Genomic DNA, 18,682 nt, shown 5'->3' with positions numbered 1-18,682 from the left:
GGAAATTTAGCATGGCCAATTCACCTGACCTGCACATTTTTGGACTGTGGGAGGAAACCCACGCAGAAACGGAGAATGTGCAAACTTCGCACAGACAGTTGCCTGTGGCAGGAATTAAACCCAGGTCTCTGGTGCTGTGAGGCAGCAGTGCTAACCACTGTGCCACCCACATAAACACAGCAGTGCTCAACACACCATTTTAACATGCTGCATCGTTAGAGTTAATCGGCAGAAATGGCCGCGGTGGGATTCAAACCCACGCCTCTTTCGAGACTAGAAGCTAGATCCAGCGCCTTAGACCACTCGGCCACACTACCAGCCTATTGGATTAGATTCCCTACAGTGTGGGAACAGGCCCTTCAGCCAAACAAGCCCACATCGACCCTCTGAAGAGTAACCCACCCAGAATCATTTCCATCTGACTAATGCACCTAACCTATGGGCAATTTTAAATGGTACTAATCAAATCCCAAAACTCTCCTGTCGCTAGGGTGTATTCTCCATTCTTTGTTTTTCTAGACCATAAATACAGATAGACAACCCTTTATCTAAAATCCAAAAAGCTCTGAAATCTTGAAGGTTTTCTTATGAAGATTTTTTGTTTCTTAACACAGTTGTTTGCGTGTAATCAGTTAACCCAACTCCACACTCACTCGATGCATGTCACTCAGATGCAACGCACTGGCAGGCCTCAATTCTGTCTCAGGACCTGTCGTAGTTACACTGAATCTGCTATTTGGGAAGATTTTTTTAAAATTTCACCGTCAAACTGTCACTTATTCCGAAATTCGAAAAATTCCAGAAACTAGCTGGTCCTGAGTTTTTTGGATAAGGGATTGTGTACCTGTAATTTCACCATTCACCTCCAATGACTATCCTTTGGGTGGTTCAGTAGGATTACCCTTGATTATTTGCACTCTTACATATTGAACTGTGGCTAGAATATCTCCAGCTATGACTTGTATTTTCACCCAGCACTCCAATGTTTTAGTTTTTCTACCCTTTCTTCAACACTTAGATTTGCATGCAGAAACTATCGCTTTTTTTTCCCTTTCCCTGAATACCCTTCCTCTTGAAGGGCTCTGACCTGAAACATTGATTTTCCTGCTCCTCAGATGCAGCCTAACCTGTTGTGCTTTTTCAGCAATACACTCTCAACTCTGATTTCCAGCATCTGCAGACCTGTCTCCAACTCTTCCACGTTCCTTTCTCCTGCTTTGACTTGTTCTGGCATCACTTTCTTTGCGTCTTCCTTTGCAACCACTGTCAATGACTGCCTTCAGCCATCTAGGCACTCTGGCTCTCCCCACCAAACATGCCTTTTCTTCCTTATGGTCCATCTCTTTGATAACGCTTTTGGTTATTCCCTGGTTTTATGGAAACAGTGGTGCATAAATGTAAGTTTTTTAGGAGCTTAATGGTAAAACCCTTTTCAGGTGATTAACCAGGTTTAGAACAAACCTAAGGAAAGGTTTGCTTCTTTTTCAATTAGTGACCTAAAAATGTGTAGGCCATTATCCAGATTGTGGAAGAGAGAGAAGTGGGAACCGTGATGCAGCATTTAGGGTGGCAGTGGCAGGGATCATTTGTTAATTTGCATAAAGTTTCTAACTTTTATGCCATTTTTCTCTTTAGCTTTTCTGGCAATTTTTCTTTGTCTCTTTTATCATCATAACTTATCAATGTCTCAATAGGTTTACTGAAATTTAGCAAGAAAACTAATCTTTAATAAACATAAAAAATGCAAATACTGTGAATTAAAGGAACTTTTCCTTTCTTACTAAATGTCTGATGCAGTCAATTATTAAGCAAACTGCTTTCTATCCTGCTCAAGTAAAAGGAACAGAAACATAAACTAATGTTCCTTAAGATCGTAATCAAGGATGAACTAAAAGAGAGAACAAGATAATGTACTAAATGATTATTCCCAGTCATATTCAACAGTAGCTTGCGACCAATCAAAGAAGGTTCCACAATAACATGGGTTAGAAGAGTGTCTGATATCATTTGCTTTGACATCCGAGGATGGATAAATATCTCAAAACGTATAATTAATAGAGTCATGGAGATGTACAGCACAGAAACAGATCCTTCGGTCTAACTGTCCATGTCGACCAGATATCCCAACCCAGTCTAGTCCCAGATAGCTTTTAAATGTTGCAGTTGTACTAGCCTCCACTGCTTCCTCTGGCAGCTCATTCCATACACACACCACACTCTGCCTAAAAAAGTTGCCCCTTAGGTCTCTTTTATATCTTTCCCCTCTCACCCTAAACCTAAACCCTCTAGTTCTGGACTCTCCCACCCCAGGGAAAAGACTTTGTCTGTTTATTGTATCCATGCCCCTCATGATTTTATAATCCTCTATAAGGTCACCCCTCAGCCTCCCTAGCCTATTCAACCTTTCCCTATAGCTCAAATCCTGGCAACATCCTTGTAAACCTTTTCTGAACCCTTTCAAGTTTCACAACCTCTTTCCAATGGGAAGTAGACCAGAATTTCACACAATATTCCAACAGTGGCCTAACCAATGTTCTGTACAGCCGCAACATGACCTCCGAACTCCTGTACTCAATAATCTAAAGGGAAGCACACCAAAGGCCGCCTTCACTATCCTATCTACCAGCGACTCTACTTTCAAGGAGCTGTGAACCTGTACTCTAAGGTCTCTTTGTTCAGCACATTCCCAAGGAACTGCGAAGATTTGCTTTCCCAAAATGCAGCACCTCACATTTATCTAAATTAAACTCCATCTGCCACTTCTCAGCCCATTGGCCCATCTGATCAAGATCCCATTGTGATCTGAGGTAACCTCCTTCGCTGTCCACTACATCTCCAATTTTGGTGTCATCAACAAACTTACTAACTCTTATGCTCACATCCAAATTAATTATATAAATGATGAAAAGTAGTGGACCCAGCATCAAACCTTGTGGCACTCCACTGGTCACAGGCCTCCAGTCTGAAAAACAACTCTCCACCACCACCCTCTGTCTTCTACCAAATGGCGAGTTCTCCCTGTATTCCGTGAGATCTAACCTTGCTAACCAGTCTCCCATGGGGAACCTTGTCACACGCCTTATTGAAATCCATATAGATCACATCCACAGCTCTGGCCTCATCAATCCTCTTTGTTACCTCTTCAAAAAAAAACTCAATCTTTTAAGTTTGTGAGACATGATTTCCTAAATCAGTCCTTACCTTTCCAAATACATGTAAATCCTGTCCCTCAGGATTCCCTCCAACATCTTGCCCACCACCAACGTCAGGCTCACTGGTCTGTATTTCCCTGGCTTATCCTTACCACCTTTCTTAAACAGTGGCATCACGTTAGCCAACCTCAGTCTTCCGGCACCTCACCTGTGACTATCGATAATACAAATATCTCAGTAAGCGGCCCAACAATCACTTCTGTAGCTTCCCACAGAGTTCTACAGTACACCCGATCAGGTCCTGGGGGTTTACCCACTTTTATGCATTTCAAGACATCTAGTACTTCCTCTTCTGTAACATGGACATTTTTCAAGATGTTGCCATCTATTTCCCTACATTCTATGTCTTCCATGTCCTTTTCCACAGTAAGTACTGATGCAAAATACTTGTTTAGCATATGCCCCATCTCCTGCGACTCCACACAAAGGCCACTTTGCTGATCTTTGAGGACCCCTATTCGCTCCCTAGTTACCCTTTTGTCCATAATGTATTCGTAAAAACTCTGCAAAAACAGAGAAATATACTTTCTCTGGACACTCCTCTCATTTCTGAAGACTTACCATTTTCCAGCCGTCCCTTTACCTGTGAACATCTGCACCCAATCAGCTTTTGAGAGTTCTGCCTAATACAAAATTGGCCTTCCTCCAATTTAGAATTTCAGTTTTTAGATCCGGTTTATCCTTTTCCATTACTATTTTAGAACTAATAGAATTTAAAACTAATCGAATTCCTTGGAAAGCAATGATATAATCTTGGATGGTAAATAATCATTATGCCAAAGTCAACACACATTCTTCATGATCACATTATTAAACACTGGGGGAGGTCATTCTGGATTTAAAATGACTCTCAGTGGTACCAATTTTCAGAAGCGGTACTGATTTTCAGAAACGGCACTTAGATAGCAAATTGTGGTTAAATTATAATATCAAAGCTTTTGACCATAACAAGTAGTGAGTATTAGCTCGTATTTGACAGGATGCTGATGTTTGAACTGCTTTCCTTTTATTTCTCTTCTTGGTGCCTTTAACTACTCAAACAAGCCAAGCGTGTGAGATAAGCGATCACGTTTCCATTCTTGGGAATTTCTCTCTACTGGTTACAGCAGTGACTTTCTATCAAAACCTTCCACTTTTTCAGTGTGGATTTGGATTTTATATTATCGTGACTAGATTATCCCGTATGAAATACCTAATAGCACGTCAAGTTCTTTATCTGTAAATCCTTCCCTTTTACTGTGCTTTCCGAGCTATTGCTCGTGCTTGCATCCTTGGTAAAACAGATTTTGGCATTATTATCCACTTTTAATTCATCCTATACTGTCAACATGATTAGTTCCACAACAAGGACTGGTTAGCCAATACCATTTTTCCAATTTTGAAGGGCAAACAGGCAATGTCCCAGAAAGTTATACAGATTTGGAGAGAGACACACTAAGCTGGTGAGCTGCATGGTAGTGAAAGAGGATCTGGACAGTCACCGGAGGGCAGTAGTGTCCCAAATGAAATGAGAGAGGTTGGGAACCACACGAGGTAATAAGTGAGGGAAAACTGTCCCTCCACACTTGTGATATAGAACAAGGAGTTCAAGTATAGTTAAAACCTATTTTAAACTGAGCTTAGTCAACTAGTGAGGGCTTATCAGAAGGTACCCACACCTGAGAATAGTCAGGAAGTCTCCATTAAGGAGGGACGATACTGAAAGCTTTCTAATTTGAACCCCCAGCTGCAAACTTGATACACACCAGAATCTTAATCATAAATGCATGGTTAGCCGACCTGACCAAAGAGTATTTGGAGGATGTGGCTAGCCTGCTCTGTAAATTGAAAGAAGTCCAAAGGGGTCAGTTTGGGTTTACCCGTCGAACAATCCATGAAGGGATATGGGACAATCCTTGCCAATAAACAAAAATCCTATCAAATGAGCTCTGACGAGCTAGCCCAGGACAGGCGGAAAATTCAGTACATCCTGGACCCACCATATGGCTTTAGCCAGAGTAGCTGAAGTTTTCACAGTATACGGCTCTTGGAGTCCAACAAATCAAAGTGACTTCGCTGATTAAGAAATTACATGACTAAGACAAACCAGCTTTCCTAATCCACAACAAAGTGACCCATTGCCTATCCCAACTAAGCTAACCTTTCTAACAAGATGTTAGGAAGTCCTCCGATAAACCTGTGCAGTGGCAGGAAAAATTGGGGAACGTAGCTGGTTTTTGAAAATTGAAAGCTATTCTGCCATAAGCACCTTATAATTGTCTTTGACATCTTGTAGAAAATATAGGACAAGTCATGCAAGATAGTTATACTGGAGAAACACATCAGGCCTAGCAGCATCTGTGGAGAGAAATAGAGTTGACATTTCAAGTCTGGCATGGCTTCTTCGGAACTGGAGAACTGAACTTGTTGATTAATTTAAGTAGTTTCTAGTATATGCAAGCCTGACTGACAGTCCTAAATTTTTATCAGTGTACTTCCTTGGACATGTTATCCAATATGTGTCCAACTGAATCACAATTAGTTATAACTTATATGACGCACAATGTTGTAAGTTTTGCAAGTGCATGCTGGTTGAGTGACATGCTGTTTGATAAGATCTGCCAATCTTTAAATATGACCTACATACCTGACATCACATCTAAAATAGGCCCTTTGCTCGACTGACAAGGTTTCATGACTGGGAGCATATTTTTAAGGTGAGAGGAGAAACACAGTGTGGTTCATGTGTGGAATGAACTTCCAGAGGAAGTGGTGGATGTGGATACAGTTACAACGTTTAAAATACATTTAGTTAAGTACATGAATAAGAAATGTTTGGGAGGATATCGGCTAAGCGCAGGCAGGAGGGACTAGTTAAGTTTGGGATTATGGTTGGCATGAACAGGTTGGACCGAAGGGTCTATTTTTGTTCTGCAGGACACTGTAAGAATTTGTTTGCTGATGCTCATCTGATACCAATTGAAACTATTTTTGGCAAATTCTGATTATCAGTAACCAGGGGCTGAAAGTTTACATAGTCCTCCAGAAAATTCATACTTTTTGTGTGATGCAGACAATCCAGTCAAGCCAACACAAAGAAGTTATGGACTATAATTCTCCCTTAGCTGGAATGATTTCAAGTGAAACTATTGGAAGTCTGTCTGCTATATTTTTAATGGTTCCATAATTCCTGTTACAAAACACAGCACTTTTGATAAGGGGATATGAAACCCAGCTTATCAGTGGTATGGTTCATTAGTCTTGTGACTGAAATGTTTTTTTTTAAGTAGCTTTAATTAGACAGCTTTGACTTCATTCATTAATCTTCTTTAGGCTAGCAGGATGCTTCCTTGATTTTTTTTTAATCTGATTTCAAAAGATCTTAAAACAGCTAGTTCTCAGCATCTATTTTTTGTATGGGCAGCTTTCAATCTAATTTCCATTTGTTTCTTTAGGCATACTTCAACAACCATTACAACTTAGACTAAAGGCACTCTATGAATATAAATAAAATATTTCAAGATGCTTCACTGAAGTATTAAAGAACAAAGCTTAAATCCAAGCCACACAAGGAGATGTTAAGTCAGCTGATTTCAAACTTTGTAAAAGAGATAAGTTATAAGAATCATCATTTAGGAGGAAAGAGAAAGGCAGGAGTTGAACGCTTGGGACCTAAGCAGATGAAGGCAGGAATCTATTAAAGTCAATTATACACAAGCAGCCAGAATTAGAAGAACTCTAATTTCACAAAGGTTTATGGGGCTGTGCTGAGGTTGTGGACAGGCTTAAAAATAAGAATGCGAATTTTAAAGTTCACTTTGTTGACCAAGAGTAAATCTTCAAGTAAAAGGTGAGGTCTGCAGATGCTGGAGATCAGAGCTGAAAATGTGTTGCTGGTTAAAGCACAGCAGGTTAAGCAGCATCCAAGGAACAGGAAATTCGACGTTTCGGGCCAGAGCCCTGATTCCTGATGAAGGGCTCTGGCCTGAAACATCGAATTTCCTGTTCCTTGGATGCTGCCTAACCAAGAGTAAATACAGGTTATTGAGCAGAAGGTTGATAGGAGATCAAGACTTGATGTGAGTCAAGATATGATGTTACAATCCAAATAGCAATCAATAAAGATTCTCAAACTTCCAGTGATTGACTGACAGGATAATTCAACAAGATTTCATGCTTTAAAAGCATTTATTGTAGTACTCAAACAAAAATAGAACTTTGACTAAACACTCTTTTTTGAGAAGGCAATTCAGGACTGCGATCAGGAATGTTTTCTCAAGTGGTAGGTAAATGTCACAGATCTATTGGGCCAAGAGTCCGATTTCCATATGGATTCTATGCATTTATAATGAATTTAAACTTTACCAATTTTGTGCAGACCCGCCACCAGCGTGGAGATACCCATCCACTGACACTGGATGAAATTCTAGATGAGACTAAACTCTTGGATATCGGCATGAGACAAAAACAATGGTTGATGACGGAGGTGAGACATTTATATAATTACTATTTGACAAAATACGTCCACGTACCTAGGAATGGTGGACTAGGATCTTTACTGATGTGGCGAAATGTATAGTTGAATGTTATTGGCAAAAAGGTGAAAAGGAACAAGAACTTGAATTTGTAATGCATCTCTCATGACCTGAACCAATTTATGATCAATTAACAGTTATGTAAGGTTCATAATATTGTTATTTGGAAACTTGGGTTCTGTAGTTTATAGAACCAAATATAGATTCAAGTTGATTTTGTGTGTCTATACTGTGTACGTTACAAATAAATTAGTTTCTTTTTTTTTCTGTTGAGTGATAACTAGAAATGTTTGTATGCCTCAAAATGAGAGTTGTAAACAAACCTTTTGAATAATTCAGTGTTTTAGTAAATCACGTAGAAGAGATAAAAGATTGGACTGATGGCTAGCAATAATGTAGACACGCCGGTGTTAGATTGGGGTGGACAAAGCTAAAAATCTCACAACACCAGGTTATAGTCCAACAGGTTCATTTGAAGAACTAGCTTTCAGAGCACCACTCCTTCATCAGGTAGCTGTGGAGCAGGATCATAAGACACAGAGTTTACCGCAAAAGATGACAGTGTCATGCAACTAAAATGATATATTGAACAAACCTAGATTGCTGTTAAGTCTTTCATCTTTTAGAATGGGTTGCAGGTTTCAATTCATTAATATGTAAATTCCAGAACTTCTTTTAAGTCACATTCTCAAGATAACTTAAGGTTTTATAACAAAAGGTGACATCTCAACTCCAACAATGTATTAAAGATGTGAGGTTAGAGTCTGTCTGTTTCCCAATCTTGAGTCAGACTGGTTCTATTTCCAAAGTAGGAATTTATAAAATATTACTGCCTGCAGATTGTGCACTTTTTGAGCAAAATATAATGTATCTGCAAATGCAAATTTACCCCATAGACATATATGTGTGCGTGCCTGAGAGAGAGTGAGCATGTGAGTGCACATGAGTGAGCGTGTGTTTGCATGTGTGTGTGCGGGCTTGGTAGAGTGTGATGGAGTATAAGCCTGTAAGAGGGTGTCCCTATGACACAGGAAAACACAGATATTAAAAAGTCCTGTTTATATAAAGAGACAGATCATTCCAGAAGATCAGTAAGTGTGCAGATTTCTTTCAGATTGAACCAAGTTGTTCAAGAAGAAAAGATTTGTAGAAGCAGCAGTGCAGTTCAGCAGCCTCCAGAATAGTCAGTGCAGGAGAAAAGAAGTCCTGTGTAGTTTAATGCCAGTAAGAGAGAGTCCCAGAAAAATAAGGCTGTGGTAGAAGAGTTTAAGGAATCCATATTAAACAATCATTAAACTGTGTTAGCAATATTTTTAAGGGCTTCATGAAGCAATCCATGCCCAAGTACAGCGAGATCTGAACAATATCAAAATTTGGGCTGACAAATCAAAAGTAACACTCACACTACACAAGTGCCAGGCAATGACCTTCCCAGCGAGAGAGAGAGTGTCACACCATTCCCCCCTTGATATTCAATGACATCAGGATCACCAAATTTACCATTAGCAACGTCCTGGAAGCTACCATTGATCAGAAACTGAACTGGACTACCTTTTAAGTAATGTGGCTACAAAAGCAGGTCAGAGGCTACAAGTCTCACAGCCAATAATTTACCAACTGTCTCTCCAAAGCCTGTCCACCACCTACAAAGCAAAGATGAGTGAAGCTCCAACAATACTGCAGAAGCTTGACACCATCTAGGACAAAGCAGCCTGCTTGATTTGTACCACATCCATAAGTATTCACTCCCTCCTTCACCAATGTTCAATTGCAGCAATATGTGCCACCTACAGAAATTCTCTGATGTTCCTTAGCACTATCCAAACCCAAACCCACAGCCACTGCCATTTAGAAGGACAAGGATAGGAACACCATGCCTGCAAGCTCACCTTCAAGCCACTCATCATTCAGACTCGAAAATAAATATGTTGCAATTCCTTCAGAGTGACTGAGTCAAAATCATGCAACTCTCTCCAAAATGCTATTGTGGATCTACCTACAACAAATAGACTGCAGAGGTTCAAGAATGCAGTTCACCACCATTTTCAAGGGCAGCTAAGAATGAATAATAATACCTGGCCCAGACAACAAAGCCCACATCCCTAAAATGAGGATCTTTTACATTTAATTAAGAAGGTACACAAAGCCTCTGTTTATTGTCTCACCCAAAAGGCAATATCTCACTTCATAATGGAGTAAGGTGGTATCTGAGATAATGTGCTCATATCTCTGGAGTGGGACTGAAAGTGGGAGCAGAGTCGACCTTTCAGCTTAGGCTATTCCACAATTCAGTTAAATCATGGCTATACCCTAATCTTACTTATCACCCTTTTTTCTGTATCCATTGATCCTCTTGCTGCTGGAAGAATTATTATTTCAGGTCAGTGATATTTTCTAAAAATATCAACAAGTCATCATAGAGATGCACAGTGTGGAAACAGACCCTTCGGTCCGACCCGTCCATGCTGACCAGATATCCCAACCCAATCTAGTCCCACCTGCCAGCACCTGGCCCATATCCCTCCAAACCCTTCCTATTCATATACCCATCCAAATGCCTTTTAAATGTTGCAATTGTACCCAGCCTCCACCACTTCCTCTGGCAGCTCATTCCATACACGTACCACCCTCTGTGTGAAAAAGTTGCCCCTTAGGTCTCTTTTATATCCTTCCCCTCTCACCCTAAACCTATGCCCTCTATGTCTGGACTCCCCAATCCCAGGACAAAAGACTTTGTCTATTTATCCTATCCATGCCCCTCATAATTTTGTAAGCCTCTATAAGGTCACCCCTCAGTCTCCGATGCTGCAGGGAAAACAGCCCCAGCCTGTTCAACCTCTTCCTATAGCTCAAATCCTTCAACCCTGGCAGCATCCTTGTAAATCTTTTCTGAACCCTTTCAAGTTTCGCAACATCTTTCCGATAGGAAGGAGACCAGAATTGGACACAATATTCCAACAGTGGCTGTTTCTGTCTCCATTGATGCTATCAGACCTTCTTAGATTCTCCAGAATTTGTTGTTTTAATTTTGATTCCAGAATTTGCAGTATTCTGATTATATACAGAGTCAAGAGTAGCTTTATTTGTCATCTGTACCATATGCAACTGATACAGTAAAAATGAGACAGCGTTCCTACATAGACAGCACAAACCACACGATCACACTCCGGGCGGCATGAAGTGCAAAACACGCAAGACAGCTCAGTAATTCCTGACATGTCAAGACAATAGGCAGAGAGGTGTACAAATTACAGTGTAATAAAAGAATGATAGTTAATAAACCATTTTTCTACCAGCAATTCAAAGCCATGCAAAGAGTTTCAGATGGAATAAAGTCTGATCATACAGTGTGAAGGATCAGATGGTTTGGGGTAAGAAACTGTTGCACAGTCTGGCTGAGAGAGACCAAATGCTCCAGTATCTTCTGCCAGATGACAGGAGGGAGAAGAGTTTGAAAATGCACCCCAGCACCCATCCAACTATTATGGTGTAACTTCAAACACTTTAGTGGCCTTTCCTTCTCACATATGGATGGCTTCCAGAACTTTTCATTAGCCCTAACTTTAATACTTAGGCCCATTAATTACTCCAAATATCCTCCTAGGTCCTATCTCTCTAGAGTTATCCAGCTACTCTTGGGACGTCTCCCTGAAACCAAATACTTGGAGCCAGTGGTTTTCTCAGCAATACAGCTTAGCAGCAACACTTTGCTGAGTGAAGCCTGCTTCTGGCATTTTGTGCTTCCCTCTCCAGCTGCCAGTCACCTTTGAACTGCCTATGACTCTTAAACAGTCATGAGTGAGTTCTTGAAAGCCCTACAATAAGCCTTATCCTTGTTCCTAGGTAGGACTAAATTTAGTAGCAGTTGAACTCCAAATGTAGTAATTCCTGAGAACTAACAGTTCCCATAATGTTACAATGTTCATAGTTTACATTGTACAAATTGCATACACCGAAAACAGGATGTTTTATCACCGATGCTTGAGTTTACAGGCCAAAGAAGAGTTGTTTCATTGGACCTGTTGTTCATTAGTCATCATCCTTAAAAAAAAGCTAGCAGCATGTAGATTGGGAAACTCAGCATCTATTTCAGACACATTCCATTTTTGCTATTCAAGACAACTGGGTACTGTGTCTCATACGTGAGGAAAACACATTCTTTGGGGCCATTTGAACTCAACAGGTCAAATAGCTATTTTTGCTGTTACTAAGGCCTCTATCCAGCAGTATTGATAACTTTATGGAGGAAACAGGCTCTTGAAAGGCAGATAAGGTCAATAGAAGCGTCAAGTTGTGGTTATTTAAATCCCCAGCCCTATAAATTTGTTAAAACAAACAATGTAACTGTATGAGCTGAAAATAATCTGCTTTAATAGTTACAATAGCTGTTTGTTGATATTGCCTCAAGGGCTATCATTACATCATTATTAATGGCTGACCACTTTTTAGAACCTGAAAATATCCCAGCCAGGAATAGGTGTTGTAAATGCACAGTATATAGTTAATAGTTTAGTGGTTATCAAAGGGTTGTGGGTTTCTAAATAAAGTCTGTTTTTGTAGGGGATAGGTTTTCATAAACAGTCTTTTAAGTATTAATAATGATGGTAATAGGTGCTAATTATAAGACAAGTTAGCATGAAAGCTTGTAAGAGCAAATGATGGGGTCGTGGGTTGGTGGTAGGCATGGAGACTTGTAAAGGGCGATGGGGATGAATGAGGACGAGAGAAAATGAGATTTAAATAATTAGTGCTAGTAGATCTAATTTGTAACAAAACATGAAATCCTAGAGAACCAAAATAGGTATTTTAACCAGTGTTGCCTTGGCTGCAGCATTTGTGAGTGTGTCTGACCTGCGTGCAGAGGCAGTGGGCCCAACATTGTTTGCACCCAGCCCTTCCTAGAGTGAAAATCAGGCTTTTCCTTCCCCACATTGAATGTGACACACTGACAAATTTCCTGACTTAGTCTGCATGGGGGAAAACTTCCAGCCCATTGTTAGAAGTGTTTTTTTTCAATGAATGCAAATGGCAGAGATATGGAAGTTTGTCGTGGAATTTAAAATTAAGCTTTTAAAGAATGGATATTAAGATACCTTAATTATCCTGATAACGATTGGATGGGGGGGGTTTGGTGGGTGAAAAATGTAGTGTAAAAAGATAGAAGAGTAGACTAATTTCTGGAATGCGTACAGGAGAACTTCCTCACTTGATATGTTATCAGATTTAAATAATTGAAGTACTTATACATGGTCCTAGAAAATAACTTAGAGAAAATAGAGCTTGAAGCAGGAAATAATCCTCTGTCCTCACTGTGGTCAGAATATAGTTTAACCTAATGCAAGTTTGGCAAGAAACCAGAAAATAGTAAAGTAAAAAGGCAAACTACTGGGGATTCTGGACTGCTGGAGAAACACAGCAGGTGTGGCAGCAACTGTGGAGAGAACGAGTTAATGTTCAAGTCCAGTTTCACCTCCCAACTGCTGCTGTCCACTAAGTAGGAAGAGGGATAGGAGACAAACAATTTGATTTGATTTAATTTTCACGTGTACTAAAGTACAGTGAAAAGCTTTGTTTACGAGTAGGATGGGCAAGGGTGTACAGATCAGAAAGACTTAACCAGAACATTATTAGTAATTTATACACTTTTTTTAGAATTTAAGTTTAAAAGTGTAGAATGGTTAAAAGAAATGTTAGACTTAGGTCCACCGTAGGGAGCCAGCAAGGAATTGCACAGTGTCAGTGTATCTTGAAAAAAATAAGGTTAGTATAAAAGAAAACCAGGCAGAAAAAGACATAAAAGAGTATGTATAAAAAGCCAGAAAGAGAAACAGTTCTAATCAGAATAGTTATCTGTAACAGGAAGGCATAAGATACTGAAAAGTCCGAGGCAAGCCACTGAACAATGAGAGGAATAGTGAAGTAAATGGTAGGAAAGGATGTCATTAGCTGGGTTTAACAGAAAAGTTCTTCTGAGCTTCTTCATTAGAGCCACAGTAGTCTAATTGTTAAGATACTAGATTAGCAAGCCGTAACTTATACCTTTTTAATGTATATGAATCTGTAATAAAAATACTGAGTTAGATATCAAAAGGCTTATTTGGCCATTACTGGTTTGGCTCTACTTTGCACCTGAACACTTAACACACAATCAGTAGCATCACTAATACTCTGGGCAAAAATGCCAATTTCTAAATTTCCATTGTAAGATGTATTTTCCTGAAAATTTTCAATAATATCTGTTTAATTTTCCTCAGGCATTGACAAGCAACCCAAAAATTGATGTAACAGATGGAAAATATGCCTTCAAACCCAAATACAATTTAAAAGATAAAAAGGCTCTTCTGAGACTTTTGGACAAGCATGATCAACGAGGTTTGGGAGGAATCCTCCTGGAAGATATAGAGGAAGGCCTACCAAATGCACAGAAAGCTATAAAGGTAATTGTTTAAACAAATCAACATCCCCTGCGATTGGACATTCTCTCTGCTTGCCAACGCCCTGAGATTGGACTCTCATGTGGGCACTACTGATCCTGCCCTTCAAACCCAACATTTTCTTACTTTGACTGACTGTCTCCACACAAAGGATGTCAGGTCCTTCTACTCCCCCATGGTCCCACCACATACTGTGTCCTCCCTTGGATGCCACGTGCATTCCTTCCAACCTCATAATTGAACCTGATTTGCCTTCAGCAGTCTCAATCCTTGATGCAAACTCCTAGTAATCTACCTCTACAGAGCTGAAGAAAAGCTGGACACCTCAGGGACACTTGCACCAAATCAACTGTTTGCACGCCAGCTTTAAATATATATGGACCAGGTGCCACAGGATTCTTGTGATTCATATCTTTTTCTTCAAAGTAGGATTTAAGTAAAAAGGTTTTATGCTAATAAGCATTTCTAGCATGTAAATTTGTTACAAGTAGCAACCTGCCACAACATGGCGTGAAGGCTGACATGCAACAAAGTCACTGCATCTTCAAACCTATCAGGAAATGTCTGATGCATCCTAATTCATCCACTTCATGCTCCACATTTGACAACCTGCCATAATGGCTCAGTGGTTAGCACTGCTGCCTCATAGTGCCAGGGACCTGAGTTTGAGGGCGGCACGGTGGCACAATGGTTAGCACTGCTGCCTCACAGCACCAGAGACCCGGGTTCAATTCCCGACTCGGGCAACTGACTGTGTGGAGTTTGCATGTTCTCCCCGTGTCTGCGTGGGTTTCCTCCGGGTGCTCCGGTTTCCTCCCACAGTCACAAAGATGTGCGGGTCAGGTGAATTGGCCATGCTAAATTGCCCGTAGTGTTAGGTAAGGGGTAAATGTATGGGAATGGGTGGGTTGCGCTTTGGCGGGTCGGTGTGGACTTGTTGGGCCGAAGGGCCTGTTTCCACACTGTAAGTAATCTAATTTCCCACTTTTTGAGGGCTGCACAGGATCTCCTCCATTTGGCATTTAATAATGGATTTACTATTTTAAGATCTCCTTCATCAGTTCCTCTAGTTATTTCAATATCACCTCGACAACAAGCACTATATAATCACTCAAAATAAACAAAGGTCTACTAGCACATATGTTTTCAAAACATTTTGCACTATAGAAAAGCATAATCTGGAATTGTGTAATTCTAGGTATTAGGGGATCAAATTATTTTTGTGACAAGACCAGACAAGAAGAAGATTCTCTTCTATAATGACAGGACCTGCCAATTCACAATGGACGAAGGTGAGCATTTTTCAATAACTTGGTCAGCTTCATTCCAATAGCTGTTTATAAGATATAGGAGCAGAATTAAGCCAGTTGGCCCACTGAGTCTGTTCTGCTGTTTGGTTGTGACAGGTATGTTTCCTAGTCCCATTCCCCTGCCTTCTTTCTGCAACCTTTGATTCTCCTCATCAATCAAGAGCTATCTATCTCTGTCTTAAATACACTCAATGCCTTGGCATCCACAGAACATCTTTAGCAGTGAGTTTCACAGGGTGGTTAATCTGTTGTTGAAGAAATTCTTCCCCATCTCAATTTTAAAGGATTATCTCTTCATTCTGTGGCTGCGTCCTCTAGTCCTTTGGATATTTCTGAAAAAATATACTTTTGTTGAAACCTTTTTTTTTCAACATTTATATTGTTTAGAGGAAATTACTAACTGGTTGAGAAGTGAGCTCTGACTGGTATACTTGTGAAGAATTCAACAATTAATGACAACTGGCAAGCTTTTTTTAAATTTTAATAAAGGCAGTTTAACTCTGACTGCTCAAGAAATGAATCAAAGAATGGTGGTCAGTAGTTTTGTTGAGTTCAATGTGTGTACATATTCTTTCTGTCTGCAAAGACCAGGACCTTTTAGATAAATATGTACAGCTTCCAGTAGAATTATGTAACAAATGTCCATTTGTGGAATCCCATCTAATGTTGGACATTGTGTTGAGAGTTTTGCGAGCATAGGCTAGTTTGGGTATATTCAGTATCTTGTGGACAGACAGTGATATGCTATTTGATATGATTTGCCAAACAAAACGTGCCTTTTTCAGTAACATCTAAAGTTTTGTTTCATAACCATTAATTATAATTAAGTTTTTATTCTTATGCAGAATTTCAGAAGCTATGGAGAAGTATTCCAGTGGATTCAATGGATGAAGAGAAGATTGAGGAGTATTTGAAAAAGCAGGGCATTTCCTCAATGCAGGAGACAGGACCAAAGAAGGTGGTATGTACATGTGGGGACAGACAGGAAATTGGGTTGAGACCACAACAGATTAACCAAAATCTTATTGAATAGCAGGTTTGAAGGGCTAACTACAAGAGGGTCAATATTGTGGTAAAGCTGGGTGTCACCAATGAACAAGTGAAAAGTAACACAGTTTTAAGATATTGTAACAAAGGGGCAACATGAGAAATATGAAGTTCCAAAGAAAGATGCTTGTGAGAACATTCGAAGTAATGATGAGGTGAGTGAGGAGGGTGCAACAGGCTCTGAAAGAAAGTAAACAACAATGCAAGTCCCAAGTTGAAGCAGAAGGAGCTTTGGAGGAAGATTGGCATAGTGGGCTAGGGGAAGGGAGAAGACAAACGGAAGGTGGATTTAATCTGACTGCATGAAGTCAATGTTACGTCATACTTATTGGTTAGAAGCAAGTATGGATGAGGAAGATTGTTTGTAAGGAGGTCAGCAAAAGTTAGAAGTGAGAAGTTATCTTTGCATTCCAGGATGAAAAGGGAATGGGCAGAGGAGTAGTGAATATTTCTAACGGACGAGAGCAGGGCCTTATTTGGTCGAGCCATATCTGCCAGAGAATTGCTAAATCAATATTATCACCATTTAGAGATTTCTCACTCTTCCTCTTCCAAATGCTCCCTTTCTCCTTCTGCCCACTTCTCTTCATCTCCTCCCCTTTGCATCTCTTGTCACTTTCTCTCAATTGTCCCTCCCACTCTCTTCCTGTTCACTGCTTCTATGGGCCAATCTATAGAGATTTAGAGCCATTGTTAATCACCTATCACTAGAAGGAGGTAATGTTCCTTTCAAGCATTTGCCAGCAGGAGCAAAAGTTTGCATATTATTTCTAAAATATGTATATTTATGTTAGGTATGTGTTCAGAAGAGGAAAAAACCTGCTTCTCAGAGAAGAAAATTCAAGACACGCAATGACCATCTGGCAGGAATACTGGAGGATTATACTGAAGGAGTATCCAGCAAAGACTAATGACCCCAACGAGGAAGTAAAGGGAGGACTGATTGATACAGCAAAAAAAACTGCAGTTGATGTCCAGCACTGGAATACTGAGCACAACATTTTTTACGGTTCCTTTTGTCAGTTACTTATGCTCTCTGCAATGGCTGATTTAAAGATTGTATTCTGGTTTTGCACAATTAACCAATAGGAGGAAGGCAACAAATTGAGGTTGTGTTTTTTGGTCGGTTTTTTGCTCAGTAAAATGTGATGTCTGCATCATTTATTTACAACTTCCTTTAAGTTCTATATTGATTCTAGGAACGTTATACAATAAATAGTAAACAAGATCCTTTAGAATTGTTTAACAGTTGATGTCTAGTATCTCTTGTAATCGATGAGTGCCCCACACAGCGCTACACAGACCAGTTGGAAATCCCACTCCCATTTCACAACTGTAAATTCACGGAAATTTGGGAGTCTCCTGTTTGTACATCAGGTAGTGGAGTAACTGTGCTTCTCAGAAAATTTCCAACTAATATCTATTTTCTTTAGTTGATTAAGGATAAGCTGTCTTCCACAATACAATCAAATTAAAGAAATATGTATTCTGAAACTTAACACTCCCCACCACCTCCATCAAGTTTATCTTTTTGAAAATTCACATTTCTAATAATTAGCGCTAACCTCTTTCTACACCGGTACATTAGGTCGTGGATTTCCTAACTGGCCTATGACACAGGCATCTTAGTCCTCCTTGAGTTTTATGCACCTCAGGAAGTGGTGCACTGCTTTGGTCACTTGGATTTGGCCTGTGTTGATGCAAGGAGGAGCGCATTACAGATCTAGGGAGGTTCAGCACAGATAAAGATCTTGAGTACCATAGGGCTGCTCTCTCATTAGAGACAGCTGGTGATAGTTGAGGGAAGAGTCAGTAAGTGTAGTGCTGGAAAAGCACACAAGTCAGGCAGCATCCGAGGAGCAGAAGAAATTATGTTTTGGGCTTAAGCTGTTCATCAGCACATCCGTGATAAAGAGCTTGTGTTCAAAACATCAACTACTCTGCTCCTCGGATGCTGCCTGACTGGTTGTGCTTTTCCAGCGCCGCACTTTTTGACTGTGATCTCCAGTATTTGCAGTCCTCAATTTCTCCTCCTTGAGGTTGAAAAGCTGGGGCCTTCATGGAGACCTCAGCAAGTGCGGGAATTAAACCCATGCTTTTGGCATCATTCTGCAAACTAACTATCCAGCCATCTGAGCTAACCTACCCCCAATCCAAGTCATTCT

At 40.1% G+C, this 18,682-nt stretch overlaps 1 protein-coding gene across 3 annotated transcripts in view; it reads left to right on the top strand.

The window, feature by feature from the left end:
* The window catches only part of gtf2e2 (general transcription factor IIE, polypeptide 2, beta), a 67,871-nt gene extending 49,962 nt beyond the window's left edge, over positions 1-17,909 (top strand). For all 3 annotated transcript variants that reach the window (XM_060851497.1, XM_060851496.1, XM_060851498.1), the window contains 5 exons: positions 7,570-7,677; positions 13,981-14,163; positions 15,359-15,452; positions 16,316-16,431; positions 17,312-17,909. In XM_060851497.1, the coding sequence (XP_060707480.1) occupies positions 7,570-7,677; positions 13,981-14,163; positions 15,359-15,452; positions 16,316-16,431; positions 17,312-17,428 (618 nt within the window). In that variant the 3' untranslated portion in view covers positions 17,429-17,909. The remainder of the gene's footprint in view (positions 1-7,569; positions 7,678-13,980; positions 14,164-15,358; positions 15,453-16,315; positions 16,432-17,311) is intronic.
* Positions 17,910-18,682: the final 773 nt, after the last annotated feature.

This window comes from Hemiscyllium ocellatum, chromosome 36 (assembly GCF_020745735.1).
Source record: "Hemiscyllium ocellatum isolate sHemOce1 chromosome 36, sHemOce1.pat.X.cur, whole genome shotgun sequence".
Classification (NCBI taxonomy): Eukaryota; Metazoa; Chordata; class Chondrichthyes; order Orectolobiformes; family Hemiscylliidae; genus Hemiscyllium; species Hemiscyllium ocellatum.
Note: the sequence above shows the minus strand (reverse complement) of the source record. Positions and strands in the feature narration are given on the sequence as shown.